Source organism: Cebidichthys violaceus, unplaced genomic scaffold, assembly GCF_023349555.1.
Source record: "Cebidichthys violaceus isolate CVI_PGR_0920_01 unplaced genomic scaffold, fCebVio1.0.p SCAF_4, whole genome shotgun sequence".
Taxonomy (NCBI): domain Eukaryota; kingdom Metazoa; phylum Chordata; class Actinopteri; order Perciformes; family Stichaeidae; genus Cebidichthys; species Cebidichthys violaceus.
Window position 1 is genome coordinate 3,877,349 of NW_027176594.1, and position 26,977 is coordinate 3,904,325.

The window sequence follows — 26,977 nt, forward strand, 5'->3', positions numbered from 1 at the left end:
TCCTCCCCCCACCCCTCTCCACTCCTCCCACTTTCTACCGAGTGTCACCACTCTTTCTCTCTCATCTGTTCACTCCCTGCTCGGCGAGGCTGGTCGGCTGCGCACACGCCTCCGGGATCGTCGCATCGCATTGTTCACCCCACCGAGCGAGCTCTGTTTGAATCGGTGTGACACAGCGGAGCTTCTTTTTTCCCCCCTTCATGTTATTTTTTTTTTGAATACCTACACCCGGGGAATCTACCGCATGCACGCCAGTCCGGTGACGTGCCCGAGCATGTTCACATCAGAGACGGCGTTGGATTTACCTGAGAGTACGCTGCCCTCACACTGTCACAGCCTCCTCCCCACCGCGCGCACGGATCTGGACTCCACCGATTGTCACTGAAGAGGGGGAAGAAGGAAAACACCGGATTACAAGGATGGGGTTCTACGGCACTTTAAAGATGATTTTCTACAAAGTGAGTAGGATTTCTGCTTGCATACAACCGCCCGTGTCACCTCCAACACGTAACCCCCCCCCCCCCCCCCCCCCGTCTCTCGTTATTTAGGGTTTGACTCGCTCTGTCGCCCTCATTATCTCTGACGCGCCTCTCGCGGCAGATTGTACGGCCACTGCGGATGATGAACAGCAGCGTAGCAGACCCCGAGAGACTCCGCTTTAATTGCCCGGGCCTATATATATATACGTGTGTGTGTGTAACGTTAGCGCTGCGTTAAATGTTGGGATTGCACGACGCGCTTTGGCACCATTTCCTTCACAGTAACTTCATCCGTGTGAATAAACGCCACCGCACCGATTCAGGGCTCATCGTTGCATTTTTAAATAGGTTACCGCTGTGATACTTTTATGGATTGCTGGATTAATATATGTTCGTATTTCCGCTCAATACTCTACTTGCTTTCCCGGTTCTGGCTGGCATAAAATCAAATGTTTCCTCTCATTTGGCTCGCTGCACCTGTACTGTGGTCCTCCCCTCCACATGATCTAGTAGATGCTTTAGTTACAACACATATACCACACACAGATGGCTGATATCGCCTCACATGTCCACTTTTTGTAATTAACTCTCAGTTCCCGGAAGAAGAACAGCCCGTTTCCCCCTGCGATCCTCCCCAGTGTGAATGGTTATTATGGTTCCACATTATGCAGCAGTGGTTATCTTGCAGTGACCAAAGAGACTGCTTGAGATGCGTGCATGTGGATCAGTCTGCTGTTGCCTGTTGGAGCAGCCTATTCCCTGACATTGTGCACTTGCCTCTGGCTCCAACCGCAGATAATGGGTCACTGTGTCAGGCTGCGTGAGGTAGAGAATATCCTCAAGGATGTTGAGGGTATTATGCTGGATGGCAGCCATGAGACGATGCTCCCTGAGTTGGAAATGGAGAGTGCAAACATGAATATGAAAGAGAATCCATTACGCAGTGTGTGTAATGGAAACAAATTTGTTAATCATTCAAATTCCGACTCCTGTGTTGTGTCGCTGTGTGCACTTTGGCTGTGTCGTGTTGAAGCCTTTACTCAATTTATCCTAATAATGAAGTGAAATTGTCACTCTGAATCAACGGGCAATAGTTTATTAAATTGAACGGTGACCCTTTTGTATTCTCCATCCATTTTGTGGACGTGCCCATTCTACGATATCAGGCTTCTGAAGTCAGCCTCTAGAGCTCCAATGTGTTCTTGCCGCTCTTTGATGGCTCTGAAGGAAACTGAAACGGCCAGACTGATTTATTTAAGTCGTATACAAAACCCATTTTGTGGTTCGATTGGTCCTTATCAGTTCTACAAGTTGCCAATTGTGTCCAAAATGGCCAGTTCTCGGATGTATTGTGATGCCGATCGACATGATGAGACCGTTTCAGGGCTGCGTGAAACGGCATTTGAAAAACGAGAAAAGATTCTTCAAGTGACTGATGCTGCAGGATGTAGTGTGTGTGTGTGTGTGTGTGTGTGTGTGTGTGTGTGTGTGTGTTTTGAAATGAATCAACACATTATGTAAGAGCGATTGCTGTCTTTAAAATATCATTAACTCTCTGTGTATCCATCTGTCGTGCTTTTTGGCCAGATAGGGAAGCCAAGAGGAAGGAGGGGAGGACTGATTAGTGGTGATTTACAAACACTGCGTGCTCTGGTTACCTTTTTCCCAGGCTGGAACACAAGAAGAGGCTGCTTACACGCTGCTTTTTTAGCTTTTTTTCTTGCACGTACACACACACACACACACACACACACACACACACACACACACACACACACACACACACACACACACACACACACACACACACACACACTCAGAGGCGCACACACTCAAAGCCAGCCAGCACTCCCCCTTTTTTTTTCTCTCCCACTCGGAAACACACACACACACACACACACACACACACACACACTCAAATTCATGCGTACACACACACCCAGGCTCTCCTTGCCTACTGAACTGCCTTTGCAGTGAGATCACCGCTTTAAGAACAAGGCATTTGGGTTTAAGAGCTGGATCTTTACAAGAAGGAATATCTTATAACCCCCCCCCCCCCCCTATATTCCTTAGCACTCAGGCTGTCAGCCAGATATTTTAGATGTAGATAAGTGCATACCTACCAAGCTTTTGAAAAACAGTTTGACTACATTAATGTGTTTTTGGTTTTTTGCCACAAAGATTACATTTCCCAATGCCTCTTCTCTACATTTCCGTAATAACTCACCCAATATCTGTGTGGCTCTTCCCTGCAGCTTTACACAGGAGCCGACTTGTGAGGAACAGATCACAAATCAGTGGTCGGATCACAGTGTGTACAGTCCAGGGGGCATCTAACCTGCAGTACAAGTTGGCATGCTGGTCATACACACATGCCTCTATAAACTCAGGCGTTGCTTGTTTTGAGCCTGTATTGATCCCTGATGCGATGGGTGCCGCCGCTGATATCCTGCGCATCATTCAGCTTTTCTGAATTGTTTCTCTCGGGTCCCTCGTGCTGCTCTCAACACTCAAATGTGCCACTCAGGCTGAAAACACGGAGTACAAACACACACTCGCCAAATTATAGTGATAAACAAAACAAAAACACACATCTTGAGGAGAGATGTGTAATCATGACACAGAGGAGCCAGACAGTATGGAGTCGCGTGTCCGGTGCCAGTGTATTCTTAGCATCCAATGCTACAATAACATGCCAAAAATACACCAGAATACAACATATTGTTTGCCTCAAAATTAGAGTTTATGTTGAATGTGGTTTAAGCTCCCATAAAAAGACCATTATCAGCTTCCAGTACAGTTTGTGTCTTGCAGCACAACAGGCTGGACTAACTGTAGGCAAAATGTTGACACGTTATTTCAACCCTAAATGGAAGTACAAAAAAAGAGATTATGCCACAAGTAATGTCAGAGAACCTTGTGAAAAACATGCTGCGTGTTAAAGTGCAGTAATGAATTATTCATCTGCACTGTGATGTCAAAATACACCCTTGTAGGTTCTGCTGGTGGCTCCTACGATATAGCATTTTAAGTCCAGTTGAGAGAACAGCCTATTTATTTCTGAGGCTGAAACTGAAGGATCACAATCACATCTACCTCAGTTTTCATTTCAACATGAAACATGTGTAATTACTCTAGAAACAAAACAGGCCCGTTGCATTGTAAATCTTATGTTGGCCAGACACTCCAGCTCCATTATTCCGTTAGCTTGTGAACCGCGAGGGAGCGGCGATGAGACGGTGATCACTCGCATGTGTAGTGAGAGGCCTTGCCAGAGAGAGTGGCAGGCATGAGATGAAGAAAATTGGCTTGCCCGCGCTCACACAGGCTCCTTTGTTTGCACAGTTGGGTAGGTGGTAACAGGGATTGGGTGGTGTGTGCACATGCAGGTGATGGAAAGAGATAAAGAACTCTGTTTATTCTGTCTCAAGTATCCGTATGAATCAAACTTCAATGCCAAAGAATGCACCCTGTACCCTCCCTGAACAAGTTTCTTTACTTTGGAGTTTCGGGTGTGAATGTGTGAGTGCCTCTGGATATTATGGGGTGTCTGGAAGAAGAAGCTAATCAAAGGAAAGCTCAGCGTTGTTATACAAGCACCTGCTTTTGTATCCTACTATCTCATAACGTGGAGCTGCCTCCTCTACAGACAGGTCTTTACCTCTCGGCTTTATGGAACATGTTAATACATTTGAATCTCTAGCCTATGTATTGGAGTTTAATTTACTATTTGCATTAAGTTGTTGCAAGACTGTGGCGTCTGTATTTTAATATGCTGGATTTCAGACATCATTTTAAAGGCAATTTCTCTTCCACCGCTGGTTTAAAGAATGTGACGCGTGTCTTTTTTTAAATTTGCTTTTCAAGAATTGTTTTCTCACTTAAAAAGTGAAATGACTTGGACTCTGTGTTTGAAAGAAAGTTATTAGAAGGGAAGGAAGCAATGATGGATTACACCAGACATGCCCAAACCTCCTTCCACATTCTATTGGTGCACATTTTTATTTGCTTCTCAGAAGGATACAGTGTAATAATTAGGTTTCTGTTCTGTGTTTTTTAAACTAGTCTCCTCCATCGTAATGCTCTGCTGGTTTCTAACGTTTTTCTTCTCTGTTTTTCTTTCTCAGATGAAGAGAAAGTTGGACCATGGCCCCGAGGTCCGATCTTTCCCTTCAGGAAAAAAGCCCTGCAAAGGCCCCGAGTACCCAAGGTAAAGCATCCTAGATTTCACTCACAAGTCTCCCAGTTGCTCATCAGAGACACACCCTCTCCCAGTCGTCCTTGCACTGCAGTGTCCTGCATTTATTTCACACCTTTGGGTTGAGAGGATCTTAGTATACGTTACATATTAAAGAGTCTTATCTCCTTATTGTAGTGCTACTCGCGTATTAAATGAACATACCATGACATGAGATGATGAAAAGGTATCAAGCGGCATGAACAAAGATGCTTTGTGTCTTCAAACAGAATGATGCTTCACATCATATTGTATCTCCAGCATCCAGCCAGCCGTCCCAGATGTTTCTCTCGCCCTGAATATTTAATGCCCGTGTTCGCATGTAGCCACATTAAAATTCAGACTGAACACAGTCACTTAACTGTAAATGTTGCCATGTAGCTCGCTCCGGCTCACTTTCCAAAATTCATTAAAAATGAATCAATAATGAAATGGACCCCCAGCTTTCCATTTTCCCTCCAACAAGCAGAATCTGAGGAATTGAGGGAGCCCGGCGGATGCTTTCTCCCACTGCCCTGACATTATAAGGGCACATGGGCGTCCTTTGAAGTCATGTGCTGCTTTTCACATCCAGGTTCTTAAAACAGGAGAAACTGGACTGTAGCAGATTTCTGTGGGATTGTGCACACTTTGAAGTCTCTGACTTAAGGAAAACATTCAGTTTGAAACTAGAAAATGTGTGATAAGGAATTAAAGATTGTTTCGGTGAAGTCTGGAGATTTATTTACATTTGTAAATTTTTATTTCCTGGGTCTAGAACTGTACAACAAAAACTGTTTTTTATTTACTCAGCCAAGAAGTAATTATATTCTGCAGGTCCACCAGCAACTGAAATATTCTTATATAATTGAAAGAGATTCAACCATTATTATAACAACACATCTGTTCAGTTGGCCATAAACTCTACATAATAAAAAAAAAAAGGAATGGGGGTCAATTAAAAAAATTAGCATAATGTAAAAACAAAACACAATTTCTTGTTATTTACTTGGCAGAATACACGTGCTTTCAGCTGAGGTTTTAATCTGTGAGTGGCAAAATGCTTTCAGTTTTATGTGCAGCTTTAAATATTTATCTCAGTATTTGCCATCGTTTGTGTTCTCTCTGTTGTCAAAATTTGCATTGGAAATATCTGCAGAAGCTGCAGCAAAACAACTCAATGCTCTCATATTGAGCTTAACTTTCTCATCAATAGTGTATCCTTAATGTCTGTAATATTCCTGTAATGTTTCTATTTTTTTTACCTTGATGCTTCTTGTTGAAAGCAGGGGTTTCTCGTCCTCTCCCTATTGTCTGCAGTAGGCTATTTGCCTGTGAAGATCTCATTTTATTATTCGTTTTAAGCGTTTTTCCTTCCTTTTTTGTAAATTGCAGCCCTACAGGAATTGTCCCATGTCCGGCCACACCCACCACATTTGGCCACATTAGAACAGCCAATTGTCAGGGGCAGCAGAGACGGCGCATCACCTCAATCCAGCCACCCACGGGTCTCCAAGAATGGCTCCGAACATTTCAGGTGAGCACGGTGGAGTTTTCTTCTTCTTCTTCTTCTCTTTTTTATTTTCCTCCCACGGGCAACTCCGAAGCCCTCGAGCAAAAGCTCATCAAAAAGCAGATGTTATGCCCAATCATTGTTCACTTAGTCTCTGAGATAATTGCTGCCTTGTTGTCCGGGCCCACCACATTAGCATATCCGCTGTAGCGTGGAATTGGAATTAGCTGTACCTGTTCAGACTTAAAAGCAGAGTTATAACATCAATTGTTTCTACTGTAGACTTAAAGTCTGTACTAAAAGTTGAACACATTTAGTCTTCTATGGTCCTCTGATGAAAGAAGTTAAAGTCACTGCAGAATAATCTAAGCCTGTTTTTACCTGGTCATGTGTTTTTACTGCATTATCCAAGGACAGAAAAGCCGACTTTACGTCTCTTAAGAGGTCGTTTTGTGTCCATGATTAGAAAACTTGGAATAGACGACGCTAAGTCGTTGTATCTTGTTTCAACCACTTCATTCAGCGATTACTCTGTCTGTAGAGACTAGTGCTGTCCTGAATACCATTTTTTTGGTCTTGAATGAAGATGTACCTCAAAGTCACGTTTTGCTGGCCCTCTCCTCCCAAACGGCAGCGTTTTAAGGCTGCACTACACCCCACCTCTACGCCAGTGCTCGCTCAGCCCTTTTCCTCCGATATAAGCAAAGCTATTGAGGGCTTTGACATGGCTCGTCGCCATTGAAATGACTCGGAAAGGACATTTCATCGTGCATACTGCAACACCTGTCTTTCGGTTTAATTAAAGGCACCAAAACTGAAAACCGAATACCTACCCAAGGAATGAATAACCGAATAGTTGAATATTCGTGTCCAGCCCTAGTAGAGACGTTAGACTGATGGAGACATAAAGTCTGTTTTTCTCCATATTACAGTTGACCCTATTTTCATGTTAATTTTCCTATATTCTCCTGGTCTGAACAGATGCAACATAATGTGTGACTTCAGCTTTAATGAGTCCTGGCTTCATGGGAATAAGATGTGTCATTTTAACATATTAGCCTTAATGCGGCCTCTCTGATTTCCTTCATAATAGGTTGCCATGGACTTCATTACCTAAGAGACCTTAAACTCATTTTCTTTGAAAAGCTGGGCGAAGCTGTGACACCTCTGTGTTTATTTTATATGTGTTCGTCTTCAGGCCTGACCTGCTGCAGTCTTTAATTTGACATCACCGGCTTCAGGCCGCTAAACCTCAAACCTACATTCTGTACATTCCCCTGTCCAGTCCTAGCCTGTAGCTGCTGTTAGAGAGGGAAGCTACACAGCAGCATACTGTAGCTACAGAGAATGTTTTTCACAAAAAATGTCCAAACTGCTGGTGTTATTTTGGGATTTTTCACTCTCAAAGACAACCACAAGGACACGCATGTTCATGGCAAAGTCACATTTTACATTAGAGGATTAGTTTGAGATTTTGGGAAATACACTTGATCGCCCTTTTGCAGAGAGTTGGATGAGAAGAGCGAGGACACTCATGTCTCTCCATTAAAGGGGAAATAAAAAAATAAAAACTATGGCTCGAATAAATCCGGCTGAATATTTGAGCCAGCTAAAACACTATAATATGTATCCTCGCCCATAACACCCTCAATCCATTTATATTTTGGGATTTTCGCAGTTTGCAATACAAGCCTAGAGAATAAGTTGGTTCTGTTTTTGAGCGGTAAAGAGCCTGACTCCTGGCTGCCCAGAGAAATCCAAGCTGAGTTAGCCTGTAGTTCTTCCTTGTATCCATGAACGTCACTGTTACGCCAAATGACTGGAAGCACAAACTCAGCTTTCTGTATCAATATAGCACACACGGAGGGATTTATTGCTTCAATCAATTACATTTACCATCAACACGGAGCCAGCAGCCAACTAGCTTAGCTTAGCATGAAGACTGGAAACAGCTGGTCTCGCTCCCTCCTCCAGTAACAAAATCGGCCTACTGGCACCTCCAAAGCTGACAAATTAACACAATCAACATGTGATTTTATGGAGGGTTATGTGTGGGATTACTTATTGGTAAAAACAATTTAAAAAAAGCAAATAAACCTATTTCCCAAAATCTCAAACTATTCCTTTTTCACAACCAACATAAGAAAACACATCTTATCTACTAAATGTTTCCAAGCAAGGCACAGGCAGTTATTATCACTGGCATGAAAGATAAAAAGAATTGCCTCTTTAGTGTCTCAGTATCTCACATTAATTGTACCTCTCAATAAAATTAAGTGTTTTTGAGCAGATACTTCCACACTTCCCTGAATGTCTGAGCTGCGGTATTTTATCAGCAGCTCATCAAAATGATCCGTTGTGAACAAGTGGTTCACACTTGTGCATCTGTGAACCAGCCGGGTTTCCCTGCATGTTTAAGTGTCAGCAGTGTGATCCCAGGTGTTAACTCCAGGTTTGTGTCTCTGAGAGGATTATTGACAAAATTCTGAGAAATTTAAGAAATCCGTAACAAAAGCAGCAGCAGCAGTAGGACTGACATCTTGAGGGAAGTAGTTTTGCAAAAATGATCAATTTCAATGAATTCCAGGATTTGATTCTGGAAGCTCTTGGAATACACTGCTCCTTCAGAATTTTGATTTGAGATAAATATTCAACAATATTCTGCCATGTTTACAACTCCATAGAGAACAATGAAATGGAATTATAGAGGAAATATTTAAAATAATACAAACCCTTGTCATTGAACATGAAATATTGCCAAGTACATATATGAGTACATAAAAAAAAACTAGAAGTTAGAGGGTTTCAGTTTTAACAAAAAATGATTCCCATTACATGTTAGGTTTTGTTTAAACAGGTTCACAATTCCCAATGATTATCTATGGCCGAAAATGTATGCAACACATAAGTAGCTGTTGCATGGTCCTCCCAATGGCAGAGAAGAGGTCTCTGAACCCCCTGATTACCCTCAGAACCAGCACCTCTAGCTGAAGCTTTTAGCTGCCAAATTACAGGTAGTCTGCGTGTGCCAGACTTTCCATCCTGCCTCGTAGCCTGTAATCATTGTTAGCTTTCCGCGCTCCACAGAGACAAACAACTGCGGCTGTTCGGTCCAACATACAGTGCAGCGCTAGTCATCAGCCAGCGTTAAACAACTGAATGTTCAAGCAGAAGAAATGACCCCGCAGAGTTCTTATAGTGTTGTTGATGGAGTCTGGTTTCTGATGTTCAAATGATCAACAAATGTGTCGGCTGCTAGAAATAGGCAGGTGCCTCGAGCAACAAGCCGTTGAGGACACGTAGGGAACATTAACGTGTTACAGGCGCACTGACCAAGGCTGTGTGTTTCCAGAGCTCTCCAATCAAAGTAAAGTAAGAGCTTACACAAGCACACCGAGGCGTTTACTTTGACCACAATAAATTGGCACAGGACCGGCCCGCTGCTGTGTTTTTCAGTTAGCACTCTGCGTTTACAGCTGTGTTGGCTGTGGCAATCCAGATGTGAAGGTGTAATGAATATTCTGCTGACAGAGTTCAACTGGTGTGTTGCCACTTGTGATAGCCAAAAATGTTTTTCCCTTTCTTTTAAAGACTTTTGAGACGGCGTTACAGAGAGAATACAGACTGCAGTTAAATTAAAAGCAATGAAAAACCAGCAGGATACGCTATGTACAAGTCAAACAGCCCTTAAAATGTTGAACTGATACCATATGAGAAGAACTCACAAAAAAAAGTTTGTCCATGATTTAGTTATAGAAGATGCAAAGTTACTTAACCTAAGATAAAAGGGACATTATAGGAATGTTTACATCATAGTGAACATGATGCTCCTAAAAAGACACTAGCAAAATGCATAACTGTCCAAAATCTCATGGATGTTGAAAAAGTGGAAGCTTTTGCTGACATGTAACTCAAGTCATTTGGTTTAAGTCTCACACAAGTCATTTTTTTCTTGAGCAAGTCAAGTCGAGTCCTTCGTAAAGGAAAGTCGAGTCCCAAGTCAAGTAACGTAACGTTGCTATGCCAACGTTTTATTCTGGGTTGCAGGTCTTGCACTAGCAGGTCTTGCACTTGTGAAACTCTTTAACTTTTTCTTTCTTTCAAGTTTCAAGTCATCAAAACAGTGACTGGAGTGGACTTGAGTCCAGATCTCTAATGTTTAAATCTGATAAAACTCTAACAATATCTTACATGGCTAACGACCCGTGCAGATCAGTGTTTTTTTTATTGGCTACACCTTTTCTTCATTGACACCAACCATCGAAGTTTGTGATTCGGATGATGTGTAACAGTAACTTAGCTTCTTAGGTGTTTGGATTTCATCCTGATTTGACTTATAATATATATTTTTTATTAGCAGAGTTGAGACTACTCTTGTACTTTCTCTGTTGTGCATTGAGAGTTGCTAGTTTCAATCGGTCTTTTTTTCTTCAATTGTTCCTATAGAGGTCTGAACACTAGACAGAAGCGTTTTTTTAAACCAGTTCCTTTGTGTTGCAGAGCTGGACTGGCCCAGAGAAGCTGCTGGCGCTGGATGAGTTGATTGACAGCTGTGAGCCCACACAAGTCAAGCATATGATGCAGGTGATCGAGCCGCAGTTTCAGCGAGACTTCATCTCCCTGCTGCCCAAAGAGGTGAGTTCCCGAATCCTCCTTTTTTTTATCAGTTCACAGCTTCGTCTTACCTCCTTGTCCTTCCGTCTGACCTAAACTCCCGTGGGAATCCCTTCAGTTAGACATTGTTATGAATGTACGACACGTGACGGAGACTACGCTTCCTCCCCAGCCCTAATCCTGTCGCAATCTTCCTTCAGATCATTTAAAGACATCCATAGTGGGGTGTCTTGTTTTTTCCTCTGCATCATAACTGACAATGCAAACACTCTGAAGTGCCACACCGACGATAAGATCACATAAGGGATTCTTACAAAACCGCCTCACTCCACCGTATCTGGTGTAGCTGATCAAATACTTAACACCTCGACTCTCGCTGGCAGGTGTTGGGATGAAAGCTGGGAGCTGCTGGCATAGAGAGTGAGGCAATACAATGCAAGAAGTCGAGAATCACTTGCTCTACAGCCAAATACACAACAGCATCATGTGTGTTCTCACCAGGACATGGGTCCTCTCTTTTCATTTTGTTCTGTCTCTCCTTTTTTATATATATATATATATATATCCTGGTCCCTCTGACTTCTTTTGATAATCCTGTTTGTCCTCTCTGCTGGAAATATATTGAGGGGGGCTGTCAAGTCATTTTAACAGGACAATCCCTGTGGCAGCACTACAGATGCAGTTGAAATTGAAACCATGAAGAGAACCTTCAGAAGGCGGTGTGTCAGACTTAAAAAGCAATCACTGGAGGCTCGAGGTCCATTCATAAAACGTTTGAAATAACCTGAATCCTAGTAATGACAACTGACTCAGACTTAGGCTCTCAGGTGATTTAGCAATGCCAAGGTTTGTGGGTCTTGTCTGGGACAAATGATTTGAAATAACCCAAAAACTAAACTTTAATACTGGAAAGCCTTCCGCATGTACAGAAAACAACAAAAATAAACCTTATGATGGCTCTTCATAATGATCCTCAGTCCTCTTTAATGTTGTCAAAGAAGTTTTGAACTGCTTGAAGTTGGATATTTAAAAAGGAGACATCTCCTAATCTTTCTCAAAGGTACAATGACATTCAGATCAGAAGCCCGCTTTGACGAAGATAGACTTTGACTTAACTCAAACTAATAGATTTTAGATTGAAGTCTGAATTCATCAGTTGCAAAGGGCTGTCTAGTTCTAAACTGTCTTAAATGGAGTCAATGGAGTTCAACAGTTACAAGAGCATTATAAGGAGAGTATAACAATAAAAAAACATTCATTTATTAATCGTTTGGCAACAATATTTCTCAACCAGCTTCACAAATGTGAGGATTTGATGCCAGGATTTTTTGTCATAAATAATAGTTAATGGAATATTTTTGGGTTTTGGACATTTGGTTGGATAAAACAAGCGATATGGATAAATCACCTCAGACTGATAAATTACAAATGATTAATCAAGGAAATAGTGGGCAGATTAATCTGTGATGAAAAAGAATTGTTAGTTCAATCTAGACTAGATGGAAGAGCAACATTAACACGACTAACCCGTCTGAAAGGCCTTTGAGAAACGGGCCCCTGGTTCTGCTGATGTTCATGCCGGATACACTCACACAGTGTGTCCAGGGTCATTATCATCTCGGATTATTGTAATGTCATAAAAGAAAACAATATTTATACAACCGTTTACAAAATGAACCTTTAATCTTTACCTTTTTGTGATGATACAGAGCATCTCTCGTCCTGATGGATGATCCATCGCATTGCTTCATAAAACAAACATTGTGTGTTGAGACCTTTGTCCAAATATATACAATATGTTTGAAAAAAACATAGCATTTTGTTTCTTCCTTGCTCAGGGGTCCAGATTTATGCTCATTAAACCAGGTTTTGTATCTTTTTATGCCGGCTTTGGCTTAACGAACTGTAGCCCCGACATCATTACCGGCTGTGTAGCTCCTATTGTGTATTTTTCGTTAGGCTTTAATAGAAATGTTGATTCAGTTTTATGGTAATACCATTGTTTACCATCGTTCAGTTAGATCCGTGCTGTTAATATTTTGCACACAGTTTGTTCCTTTTTGTTGTTGTGATTTAGTTACTTCAAACCTGTATGAGGTGATGGTACTGCTCTATACACCCGCAGCAGTGAATAATGTGTCCTTTTTGTGTCTCCTTTTCCATTTACACCTCTCGCATTCCTCATCTTTCACCAGCTGGCTTTGTACGTGCTGTCATTCCTGGAACCGAAGGACCTCCTTCAAGCAGCCCAGACGTGTCGCTACTGGCGCATCCTGGCGGAAGACAACCTGCTGTGGAGGGAGAAATGCAGGGAAGAAGGTGAGTCTTAAGTCTCTGCAACAGATGCGGACAGAAAACATGCAGTCACACAGCGGGAGCCGTCTGGAGCTACAGCTGTGGGCAATGCTGTGCTTCAAGATGCGGCTCTACCCGTTTTTTGTTTTTTTTGGAATAAACATTTAGAGGACAAAACATGAGCCTTAATCTGCTTCCATCTCTGTCTCCTCATAGGCATCGATGAGCCTCTGCCTCTCAAGAAGAGGAAAATCGTCAAGCCCGGCTTCACTCACAGCCCCTGGAAGAGTGCCTACATCAGGCAGCACAGAATAGACACCAACTGGAGGAGAGGGGACCTCAAATCACCCAAGGTAGCTTTGCCTTCAAACTTAAATTCCCCAGCCAGCGGATGATCGCATAGACCTGATATTAAATGGCTTTGTGTCTCAGAAAGTTGATGGGAAGTTAGTGAGAGGTCAGGTCTCCACAGTATTCTTGTTGAATAATAATTAAGCTGCAGCACAGGATGAACTTACTGTCCTTTAATGTAAAGACTATTTGTCTTTTTGCCTGTTCAGAAGTTCCCCATAAAGCATGAGCAGCATGCTACAGCTGATCCTTAATGGTCCTTGTATGCTTTGGCTCATTTTGAAACAGCTGCGGGTCGTTTTAGTCCACCGCTGATGCTCTTCATACTCCTTTGCATATGCAGTCTGCTGAGCTAGCAGTCCTGTGTCCCAGTATCACACACACACACACACACACACACACACACACACACACACATTCACACACACTGCTTAAAGAGCCGTGTACACCTCCAGCACTTGGTGACATTTTCCTCTTATCTCCCCTTTGATGTACAAAGCACCAGAGACGCCTCATTGTCGGCCTCAATCCTTGCCGTGTCATTCTGCATCCACCCCGCCGTCCCCGTCCTTCTCATTGCGTCTCTCTTGATCTGTCTCATCTGAAGGTGCTGAAAGGTCATGACGACCACGTGATCACCTGCCTCCAGTTTTGTGGCAACCGCATTGTCAGCGGCTCCGACGACAACACGCTCAAAGTCTGGTCGGCCATCACAGGAAAGGTATGGGTTAACTGCTTTTTCCATTTCCTGTTTTCTCCTTTTTATCTTAATGGCTTCCTTTTCTTCTGCACTGTTGTGAGACGCTAATGGACTGTAGGCAAGTTCAAGCTGAATTCACTTCATTGATCTTTCCGACTTGTTTATTGGGAAGTGGATGAGACAGTCATCTAAATTATAACATGAAAATGTACTCCCTGTACCATCAACATAGTTAGTAATTAGTAACATTAGCCCCATCAGGTGGAAACACCCTCCATTCTATCTCTGTCTATTCTCTCCTCTTACATTCTGCGGTTTTGCTGACTTGTTTCACAGCACTTGTCTGCAAGAGCTGTTAGTATTCATAGCTGAGGCTGGTGCAGCTACACAGGCCTTGGCTGCAGCTTTACGCTGCTGTGTATTAAAAAGAAAAGCAGTGGTTGTACTGTGGCGTAGGAGAGCGGTTCACAGGTTGTTGTGAATCGCAGCTCTTTCACGCCTCGGTGTTGGACTCCATTTTCAAAATATCCTCTGTAAACTTGTTGTTGCATATTCCTCTTTTCCACTCTATTCCTTTCACTTTTACTTGGCGAGTAATTGAGACAAGTGGAGCTGTGAACCCAAATAAAAATACATTCGTAGAAAAGTTGATATTCTGCATGATCACACTGCAGTAGGTCTCTCTTTGGGTTGGACACGATACACCAGAGAGTTTTCTTTTTACTGCTTTAAAGACTGCTTAAAAGTTGGCATTCGGCCAGCTGGTGATTACACTCGTATCCGTCTCAGCATTTGCTGATCCGAACACATCTTGCCAAGGTCATCCGAGCACGATTTGGCTCTCCTTCACCCAAAGACATCTGGATGACGGGTCGTTGAGTTACAGCTGCAGCGGATCCACTTTGGTGGTGGAAGTCTGCGATGAGTCACATCACCAGCGGGCTCAAAATGCTTTTTTGTGAAACCTCCCTGCATTCAGACCGACGTCACAGCCAACACAGTACACTGTCTGTGGTTTTGACAACGCTAATCCGCCTAAGATTTGTTTGTTTACATTAGTCATGAAGAAGAGATGAGCCCAAATCCGTTTCTGTTTGGGCGATGTATTCAGAACACAAACCCCTCTGTGGGATTTCATCTCTTTGCTTCCTTGGCTCTTAACACAAGAGAGAGAATCTCTCACTTGGAGACGAATGGCCAATTAAGCCTAGTCAACCATTTCGGGTGAAGTGTCTGTCGAAGCCAGTAAAACGGTAAAGTAAAAAATACAATGGGATTACCAGCACCTGCATTTGTTTTTCCTCCTCTGTCAACATTCTTTATCGTCTCTGCCAGCGACTTGAGGACTTGATTGTTACGTTTTCTTCACCGTCTGTCGTCCCTGTGAGAGGACCGCCTGTAAAGTGGCCATCAGGGATCTCAAGGTGTTGAGTAAAAAGACAGTTTGCGACGGCCCTTGGCTCCCACTCCACCTGCCAATGTCCATTCCTCTTGTCCTTCCTGTTGCTCATACTATCTACTCCATAATCTTCCTTTTAAAAGTGATGTTTGCCCGTGATGAGCCTTTTACCTCTCCCATGAACCCTCCAACTTCAGAGAGAGCTCAGCGTAACCTTCCACAGCTCAGCCGCTAACACCAGAATTTAGGTCTTACTCAGAATTGGATCAATAAGAGATAGCAGCACGATAATCAACGGAGATGAAACCTGCCGCAAGTAGACTGCAGATGTTTTCTGTCATCACAAAAAAAGTAGGCTCTCCGATAGGAGTTAATGAGTAACAGATTACAAGAGTAAATTGGCTCATTCTCTCAGAGATCAGCGGCTTCTGTCTGTCTTCTTCAGATGAGAGATTTGAACTGCAGGTAGAGGATTTAAATTGAGGGTACGGAGAAAGGAATTGGTCATAGAAATAGACTAGATGTGCCAGAGGTAGAGCAGCGTTAACACTTCTTCTCTGCCACTTTCGCTGCTATTCCGCAGAAACCTTTTGTTCAATTTGGAATGATCAAAAAGATTCCCCCTGTGATGAGACAATGTGTGGTGGATCAAGTAGTGTTACATCACTTTGACAGCGTCCAAATGTCATGTGTCTCGTCTCATAGTATCCTCTTCACATATCTAAATAGTGCATATGTTATGATTCTGGAAAGATTTAACTGATGTTACTATCAATTGTTTAATGTATCTGTCCAATATCCTTTTCTTCTGTTCAAGATCTGTTTGTGAATCATGTAAAGTGTCCCATCATATTGACGGGACGTGGCTTAATTTTAATATATATTTTCATAAATACTCATCAGTGCAGGCTTGCCATTTCCCCAAGATAATGTTAATCGCGAATGTTTCGTCTTTGCTGCCAGTTTTGTCTTGCCCTGGATTTATCTTGTTATATAAAACACCGTGAATTGAACTCCGAGTTGTTATTCGGGCAATTTACATGTAAATGCCTCCAAAACCTCTGGAAGCACTGGGCCGTTGCTTAGCGATCAGGTAAAACAGTGGGGATTTGATTGTGGTGAAAGTATTGCATCAGAGATTTAACAAACACCAGAGTGTGAGATTAAATAAGATTAATCAGATTTGCAGTCTGTAGGAATTTTAAAAAGCTTGTTTTCCTGCCTGAAGGCTTCCTGTCTTTACCTGATGGACCTTTGTCTCTGCGCGTCCGCCAGCGTCAGTGAAAGATGTTAATCTTCCACGCACAAACAGCCGCACACATCTCATCGCTTCAAAGGTGGCGGCCCGGCGCTTAACAGAGCAGCGCATGTCCTTGGTGGCGCCTGTCGGCAGCAGTCTCAGCTGTCAGGCCGATCTAAGATGGCAGACCTGTGGGCTGCCGTCGTACCCGGGGAGAGGTGTCCTCTCAGATTCCCAGTTTAACTTCTCCTCTTCCTTAACTAGCAGAGATACGAGATTTTTGAGCTGTGAACTTACTTGGAATATTGTTAAGATAAATTATGGTAATTATGGCCATCTAGCATTAATGCAACAGAGGCTTTGTATTGTCTCCACGATAAAGCCTTTTGGAGGAAAAACAGTGTATCTGTGCATATGAGACACAGCCTGTCGGTGTTTGGAGTCTACCAGTAAATCATAGCCATCTATAGCCCTCCTCATCCTCGCTCAGCTCTCATAATACCTTCAGTTATTTATCTCCCTTATTCCACCAGCATGCTTCTTTTAAACAAGCTGAGACCATGGTCACTTTTATCTGTTGCAAAGGCCACTGGCCAGAGAGAGCAAAACAGAAAAACTGAACTGAAATTTTGGGCTATTATAGTGGGTATTATTGATGCAAGTATTTTGTTAGCTTAGCTGTTAGCATTTTCCACGGCCATGGTAGAAGTACTGGCAACATCCAGGGACATCCGAGATCTTTCTCTTGTGTCTTGACTCACAAACTGTGAAGTCTTTTTAAATGATGTAAAAACATGTGACTAGTCCTTAAAGCAGTGGCCTGGGTGATCTTTGAATCATGCAGTGTGAGTCTGTAATGTGATTCCTTGACCTGAGGTAGTTTAATTTAACCTTTGCAAATCATTGGCTCCATCAGCTTTAGCCCTCTTAGCCCTTGTTTTCTGATATTTCCTGCTAAGGCAAAGAATGTGGCTGTTTCACTACAAAGAGAAAGCTACAATGCGTAACCAGTCTTACATGGTCTAGAGCTGTACTGGATACTCTCCCACAGTTCTTTCTTTAAATGTATGAAAACATAATGCAACTGTTAAGCACAGTATAAAAACCCTGATGTGTTCATTAAAAGAATGCACGTCTTCTTTCACTCTCAGGGACGGCCTCATTCTATGGTTTTTTTTTTCATAGACAGATAAAGACGCTTAAGCCCTCCATTTCAGGTACTCTCTTCCCACGCAGTGTTTGAGGACGCTCTACTCACACACTGTGATTCTTGTTTTGGAACCTCGACCACTGGAACATCTTTCATCCTTGAGAGTATGGTTACAATAAACTGCAGGCCTGTGGTTAAGTATTACAGAAGACAAGCAAATATCAGAGTATCAGAAATGTGGATTAAGATGCATGCTGGCCAACAGTGCTGTTAATAATCCTAATGTACCACAATGTGCCCAAAGAAAATTAGCCATGTGTCTGTCACGTTAAGAAATTGTAGTTTAGCCAGCTGTTTTTGCAACAGCTGTATTATTCATTTCACTACGGTATAAAGCTCAGAAAATGGACCGTGGTGATAAAACCAGAGACTTTTAACACTGTAGTGAGGTTGATTGTCAGGTCATGCCACATTGGCCCACAGTTAATGAAGTGATTCTCTTTATCGCGCAACAGAGAGGGCAAAGACGGGCCGCAGCATCTTCCTCCGCTTTCACTCGCTGCAATAAAACCTCTCGCCTCTCCTGCGCCGCCATTCGCTGCTCAGCGGCTTATCAGCAGCATTCAGCGGGGGTCACATGTTGAACACTCCGTAGACACGCTCCACTCTGAACTTGACATGACCACAGCACTCGCCACCGACCTCGCCCACAGCTCGCTCCTTTCCCCAAATCATTTTCATTTAAAAGCATTTAGGGTAATTAAATCGAGGGGCAAATTAGAAACAGTGGAGACACAAATTCAATTGATCAGAAAGATTTCCATAACAGCTTTAATCAATAGCTAATCTACCATCCCTAATGAGGATGAATGGGTGCGTTTTTTAATTGAAGACAGTTGTAAAACCTTTTGTGCAAAGAGAACGAATCGTCTGCTTTTCCAACAGATAAGTAAAAGCAATTAAAGATGCTCAGAGAGAGATTTTGTCCCAGCCGCAGGTATTCAACGGCTGGGTTCTTCTTTCCCTGAAAAGGTCACATACATTTCATTTTCCTTGTCTTTTTTTTCCCCCCTGAATGCAGTAGGAGGTCACAGTGGGGAAATGTGCAAATGTGATTTGTACCCACTCAAATGTGATGTATATGAATGAAAGCAACCTGAATGTCTTCGAAGCTAACTTTTCTCTGATCCGACGTTCACAGTAGCTGTGAGAAATATACTGATCGAGACTTCTTCTTCTTCTGCGATCTTTTCAGTGTCTGCGCACGTTGGTGGGCCACACAGGGGGCGTGTGGTCATCCCAGATGCGAGACAACATTATAATCAGCGGCTCCACTGATCGCACACTCAAGGTCTGGAACGCAGAGACAGGCGAATGTATCCACACCCTCTATGGGCATACCTCAACAGTGCGCTGCATGCACCTACATGAGAAAAGGTATGGGGCAGATTTCACTAATGCATCTAGAACTTAAAGAGTACATTTATTATTTATGAGTTGATCAACAGAATATTAATCCGTTTAAGGTTTTTATCTTTGGGCTTTGTTCTGTTGGTTATACAGAACGTACAGCTTCAGTCTGATGGATGTTATTCACTTTTTTTTAATGACAAACATTATCTGTTAATTGAGGAGATAGTGGGCAGAGAGAAATTAAAATAATTAATAGCGGCCCTAAATAAATCCATTAACATGTTAATTAGTGAGCTTTACAAATGATTTTGTTGCAAACCAGCACATGCATCGATAGGTTTATTTATAAAAATGATTTCTCTTAAAGAAATGGTTAAGTAGCGATACGAGAGGGATATTGATCTTATAGTCTGTATGTTGATTATGAAGTTGTTCCCATGGGATGTTAGCTTAGCTTAGCATAGACACTGGAAGCTAGACTGGCTCTGTCCAAAGGTAATAAAATCCGCTGACCAGCACCTCTAAAGCTCACCAAATAACATTTTATATCTTGTTTTGTTGAAAACAAATAAGCAAGTGTGCTCTGTTATTATTAGAATCATAACGCCCGACTTCACAGCGATGCCACCAAGCAAAAAGAGCATCTCTGCAACATTCTAAGAGGACAGTATCTCTATGAAAGTGAGCATGTGGTCTCTCAGAGATTAAATAGACCCTGTGAGCCGTCCTAAGTGAACTGCTGCTCACTCATTCACTTAGTATTACACTCCGGAGACTCAAAGTGCTCTCTTCGCCTTTAGGGCCCACCAAGGTTTTTGTGTATAGCATTTGATTACTCACTCAGTGGAAATGCTGCAGGCTGCAGGCAGACAGTGAATAACATGCTGGTGATTTCCATCTATGTAATGCTGTGAGGCCTTTTACAAATAGAGAATGTTATGTGTGTTTTTACAGCATGTTTGGGTTTTATTTTTTATTTATTTATTTTTTTAAACATAGAAATCATTTTTTAACATGGAGGAATGTCTGTCTCAGTCTGTAGCGTTGTGAATCTGATGAGTATTAAGGAAAGCGGTGTCAATCATTTACCAGATTTAAATTCCTATTCGTCTCTTTTTTTTAAATAACGAATGATATTCTCGGTACAAACAGTTTTTACCGTAATAATCTGGAAAAATGTCAAACTTGAGTAAAGATTTCACCCTAAAGGGAGTTTCCATTTCTATGACCTGTAATATATGTATTTTTTTTTCCATTCCGGGGGTGAAGTCACTGCTGGAGGGCGGCTGTTAGAGTTAAATGGTTGTTTTTGTGCTTTCAAGTATGAACATGAATGTGACTCTGTAGGTTAGGCAAAGTCAAGAGGAGTGAAAGAAAATGTTCATACCGGTCTCATTATCCTGTCAATGCAGCTGCCACAGTATGAATCAAAGTGTTGGGTCGACTATTGAATTCAATCATACGGAATCTGTTACTTGTGGGAGACATCATGTGGGAAAGTAAAGCTCAACAGTTTTAACTTACTCTTTACAGTCAACGGTGTCTTAAAACGTCATGTTTTACCACACGTCTGTCTCTCTGGTTTTCTCTCAGGGTGGTCAGTGGCTCTCGCGACGCCACGCTGCGCGTCTGGGACATTGAGACAGGTCAGTGTTTACACGTCCTCATGGGCCACGTGGCGGCCGTGCGATGCGTCCAGTATGACGGGCGGCGGGTGGTCAGCGGTGCCTACGACTTCATGGTGAAAGTGTGGGACCCCGAGACGGAGACCTGCCTCCACACGCTGCAGGGCCACACCAACAGAGTGTACTCGTTACAGGTGAGCAGCTTCACACACACATTCAGCAGTGTGGCAACAAAAAACAAAAAAAAGGATGCTCTGGGTTGTTTTTCTCATCTTCAATTAAATTTCCTGCTGGACCTGCACAATCTGCATTAAGAAAATACAGCTGGATTGGGTTGAGCCAGCTATTCATAAATCCAGTTTGTACTTAAAGTCCTACCTGAGGTCTTAAAAAGTAGCTTGTTAAGTTGAAATTAAATCATTGGATTAAAAGGGTTGTGCCATTAAAAGGTAATTGTATCTAGTTAACACTGTAAAATAGTGCACCACCAAAGCAATCGATTTTGTCAGTTGGTAACCGTTACACGTGGCAGTCGGAGTAAAAGAGTAAAAACATTTATTCTCTATGTAAGGTTGTTGCTTTGGCAACGTGGCACACAAAAAGCCATAAACAAGTCAATGTAATGTGATTGCACTAACATTTTTATTTACTGTTTTTAAATGTTTAATGTAGCCTTTCCGTGTGTGTGTGTGTGTGTGTGTGTGTGTGTGTGTGTGTGTGTGTGTGTGTGTGTGTGTGTGTGTGTGTGTGTGTGTGTGTGTGTGTGTGTGTGTGTGTGTGTGTGTGTGTGTGTGTTTTAAATTCATGCCTCTGTGTCCTCTAAGATGTCCTCTCACCCACTCTGTGTGATTACGGTGCACTTTCAGCTGGTGCCATCAGTCTCAGGGAGGAGGCTGTTTACTGCACTGATAGATTGGTTTTTGTAGCGCGCTGCATCGTTAGGCTTTTTAAAGTGTTGATGCTTCACTATTGGACGTGTGAATACAAGGGAAAGTTTCACACGGATCAATAACATTCATTCATTTCAATGGGTTTAATCTTAAGTTTGTTAATAGAAGTAGAAAGTACGCTGCTCCTGCCTCGGCTGCAAGTCAAAGTGACGTTTACCGTCATCTTGAAGAGGCAGCTTGATTTTCAGTCGGTTTGAAATGAATTTCATCAACATTCAGTCTGCTTTCAGAACGGGAACACCAGTGTAGAGGCTGAACTTTTGATCCCCTCTGCCTTCTAGTTTGATGGGATCCACGTCGTGAGTGGCTCTTTGGACACGTCTATAAGGGTCTGGGACGTGGAGACGGGCAACTGCATCCACACGCTGACGGGGCATCAGTCCCTCACCAGCGGCATGGAGCTCAAAGACAACATCCTGGTCTCAGGCAACGCAGACTCCACCGTCAAGATCTGGGACATCAAGACGGGCCAGTGCCTGCAAACACTGCAAGGTGAGTCTGCCGTCCCAGTTTAAGTTTGGCTTTAAACGCGCAGCCTGACTGGCTATGACGACCAAATACAGAGAAGCTCGGACTACAACACAAACGGAGAAAGGGTCACTTCATTCTGTGCTCAGGTAGACATTACTCCTCTATATCTTTACATAGCAAGTGGTTTGCTGCTTTATTAATGTCAATTTCAAATGTAGCAGCTTTAAAATATCATCCAGTTAAAAATCAATACATAAAATCATACATTTCCTTTTAAGTCTATTGTAGGTTCTTTTAACATCTGGTACTAGTTGGTAGTATCTTCCTGCACCATGTTTCTTGGATGTTGCACTACAACATTTGGATTACAGTCGTCTTGCTTTACGTTATAGTGTAGACTGTACACAGTGGTGTTTGTGCAAAAAGGCTGCAAAATCATTCAGATATACACTTAACTTATAGAACTGTAAACATGTAACTTAAACAGCGATAGCCGCCTTGAACAACAACAAAAAGCACATAAGATGGGCCTTAGCTTGAAACCGTCCAATTAAAATCCACACTATATAAATGACCGTGTGGCAGTACGGAGCCAACACCTTGTGGGCCTGCTGGTCCTGATTACGCTCTCATTTCCTTTGTGTCTGTTTGAATAGTTCAAACCCCATTAGCAGCAGCACTGGTGCCTCACAGGAAGTTGGAAATCCTCTGCTGAATAGCTGTAGCAACCACCAGCGCCCCCGCCCCTAAATACCCTCATTAGCAAACTACAACCCTGCATGCTAGTTCTACAAACACCAACACACACCCCCGCTGAACAAAGGGATGCCCCAGTGAGAGTCTGAAGACAGAGGGGAGGGATACGACAGACTGGGGGAAGGATGTGTGTGTGTGTGTGTGTGTGTGTGTGTGTGTGTGTGTGTGTGTGTGTGTGTGTGTGTGTGTGTGTGTGTGTGTGTGTGTGTGTGTGTGTGTGTGTGTGTGTGTGTGTGTGTCCTGTAAAGAGGGGGTGACTACAGTGAAGGGATGGAGGCCGGGGAACTTTGTGGGTCATATAATTAGGTCAGCGGACAATTTGTGCCATTCATTAGCGTGTTTTGATAAGACAATGGGCCGACAACAAGGTCGTCACTGTCAGCTGAAGAGCGCAGAGGTAATGATGGAGCAGGCTTTGTTGTGCTAATGCAGGGAGGGGAGGAGAGAGGCAGGCCTGTTGGGGGTTGGTGCACAGCACTAGTAAATATCACAGCCTTTGAACTAACTGGAGACAGAAATGGAAAATATGTGAAAGCATGTTGATGGTGAGATTCAAAAGAAAATTCTCTTCAAATGGATTGTGAAAGCGGGAAGAAATTGAATTTGTCTGAATGAAATAGCTGCTATAGCAACCTCCAGTTAAAAATAAATAAATAATAAGCAGTTCATTTGCCAGCACTTCATTCTGCGCTTGTTTGTGCTTTGTGTCACCCTAATTGATTTAATTAAGATATCATTTTCAAGCCCTTAGGGAAATCTTAAGTCAGTGCACGTGTAGAGTCACAAATAAAGTCACCTCAGTGAAGGCAGTAACAGCCGCCATCTTCACTTAAAGTGTGGCATCCTGCCAGCTACCAGCACACAGACACAGACGGAGGTGTAGCTGGAGCCGCTAAGCCTCCGTGACAGTGACAGCCCGAGTCCTAAAGCCTGCCTACAGTAGGAAGTCTTGACTACACTGTCACAATAGCTTCAGGAATAAAAGAGGTGAATTCTCCCTTTGTGTCTCAGAGGTTTTGAGTTATTTATTTGTTATCCAAGTCTCATTTAAATTCACCCATCCACATCTCTATACCCACTACATTACTCTATTTATTACAAATGGCTGTTTTTGACTAAATTGTAGCAGGAACTACAGAGGCCCAGTTAAGTGTTTTTCTTCTAACAATCTGTTTCTCTGTGTGTTCAGGTCCCCACAAGCACCAGAGCGCCGTGACGTGCCTCCAGTTCAACAAGAACTTTGTCATCACCAGCTCCGACGATGGCACAGTTAAACTGTGGGACCTGAAGACGGGCGAGTTCATCCGAAACCTCGTGACTCTGGAGAGCGGCGGCAGCGGCGGTGTGGTGTGGCGCATCCGAGCCTCCAACACCAAGCTGGTGTGCGCGGTGGGCAGCCGCAACGGCACAGAGGAGACCAAGCTGCTGGTGCTGGACTTTGACGTGGACATGAAGTGAGAGGGGACGCGGTCGGTGGGGAAGGACGAAGAGAGCGAACCGCGGAGAGGAAGGAATGGAGAGAGAATGGGAGACGAGGCACCGAGAAACCAGAGGGCCAAAGCTCAGAACTCTGCACCCAAACTCGCAAAATCTACAACCACCACCACTGACAGTGGGCTGTCCTGTCCTCTACCATTAACTCCCCCGTCCCCCCTTTAGGGCAAATGTTACTGACAGAGCCACAGACCCTCATACGTGTTCAGCCCCCGCTTTCGACTCCCTACCACCAGTACGCAGTGGAGTCGGAGGGGATCGGGCTGGAAACGAGGCGGCGGGGCTCCACCGGTCTGTCCCTCGATCGGCTGGGAGGAAGAAGAGAGGAAGAAAGGAACGACTGATGACGACTGAACTCTTTTGAAGTGACTCTCAACCATTTCGGTTCGAGGGTCCGCTTCGCACAGAGACTTGGTTTCGCTCAAGCCTGACAGATTTTGAGATGTACAGAGATATATTATTTTTTAAAAGACCCCCCCCCCCCCACACACACACACCCACACCCCTCCCCCTCCCATCAGCGTACACACCACACACACACATACACTCAAACGGCCGACCGGAAAACATTCACTGTAGGAAAAGATTGAGGAAGGGAGACATTTAAAAGGTAAATTTACACACACACACACACACACACACACACACACACAGTTTCCCCGAAAGAGCTGCTTGTTGTAAAGGAGAGCAGGCAGTTGGAGGCTTCAGCCTGTAATCAGGCTCGTTTCTTGTCACTCCATTTCCGTTCTTATTGTTCTACACTCGGTTTCTCTAGTTTTCTTTACAATATCGCACACAAACACAACTGTGAATTTCAACACGTTCTTGGTTTATCATATGAAAGGGGATTCACTCATGGTTTTTCTTTCTTTGCGGTTGCCAAAAGCAACAAATCCCAGTATTAACAACCTGCTCTGTTTAGGTTTGCTGTCATTGTCACAAGGTTTTTTTTTTTTTTTCCTTTTTGATTTGTTCTTCCTTTACTTTTTTCTACATACCTGAGTTTGGAGCTCCGTCTCCACGTCAAACATCCGTGCTGTCCAGAGGTTTTCAGTCTAGCTGGGGTGGTGTTGTCAGTGCCAGTGCTGTGACGAGAAGAAGTAAAGGTTCTTCACTCTCAGCGCTGTGGATTAATGCCCCTGAACCCCAACCCCCCCCCCCCAAGCCCCTTCCCCTCTACTGTTTTCTCCCAGTGGCCAAACTGTATTTATGCTGCTAGATGAATGGAAAAAAGAGAGAGATGGAACTTTTACTTGCTGTGACGTTTTAGTCCCAGGCAAAATTCCAAATTGAACTCTATATGTTTGGACTTTAAGGAACAAAAGATCACAAAAGATAACATCCAACTTTTTTGTTTTATTTTGTTTGTTTTTGCCACTGAAACTTGAGCCAAACGTGCCTCTACGAGGCTGAGAGGAGGGAGCGCGTCCGACAGATACTGACGGGATCGCCTGCTGAGAGGAAACGAGGGGATGTACACTGTTGGCGTGCGTGTGTGTGCATGAGTGCGTGTGTTAGCGTGTTAACGGGCAACTTGTAAACACATTCCTTGGGACAACGCTCTTTCAGCCTGTTCTTTGGGAAAATGTACAAATGCTGTGTGGACTGGCAAAGAAAAAAAAAAAAAAACTAGCAGATGTATCGATTTTTAACACGTGAATGAAAGAACTGTCCGTATCCGTGTGTGATTGTTGTTCAATTCAAAGATGTCTGAAGCGACAGAGGAGACCATCACAAGCATCAACTGACGGGTGGAGCTGCCAGGAGTCTTAGTGTTACATGTGTTGCAGTTAAAACCTCCGGGCCGGCTGCTCTGCGGCGGTCGCAGCCTCGAGGATTGTCAGTGGGGAAAAATAAAAACACAAAAAGGCAACAAACGTGAACAGAAACATTGTAGCCAAACGAAAAATCGTCTCAATCTCCAAGAGTCACAACTCAAGCTGAACTGTGAAAGTGGTATAACACTGTATATTAAAAAAGAAAAAAAAGAAAACAATCTTGCTCTATCTCCTCTCGTTGTTTTCTCCCTCTGTTTTAATTTATGATCTGGTTTGAGAAATCAGATTTGTTGCAGGTGTTTTATTTTTTCAGTTAATGTAAACTGCCTGGCAAAAAAGAAAACAGACAGAAAAAACCTTAAAGGGATTGTGTATTTGTTTGATTCACTTAGAATTTTATTTTCTTATAACTTAAGTGCAATAAAATGTGGGTTTTTCTTTTTTCATTTCAAGCATATCGGTTGTCTGTTTTTGTTACCTGTGTGAAGGCATCTTATATGTTCAATAAAGCAAATTATTTGGTTAAGTACATC

At 43.1% G+C, this 26,977-nt stretch overlaps 1 protein-coding gene across 1 annotated transcript; it reads left to right on the top strand.

Moving 5' to 3' along the window:
• LOC137884722 (F-box/WD repeat-containing protein 7) lies at positions 1-26,977 on the top strand. The gene is made up of 11 exons (XM_068726686.1): positions 1-458; positions 4,607-4,689; positions 6,091-6,232; positions 10,709-10,843; positions 13,018-13,141; positions 13,334-13,470; positions 14,076-14,189; positions 19,213-19,394; positions 20,964-21,189; positions 22,227-22,437; positions 24,362-26,977. Exons 1-11 carry the CDS (start codon positions 420-422, stop codon positions 24,628-24,630), a joined length of 1,662 nt encoding a protein of 553 aa, XP_068582787.1. The 5' UTR covers positions 1-419; the 3' UTR covers positions 24,631-26,977.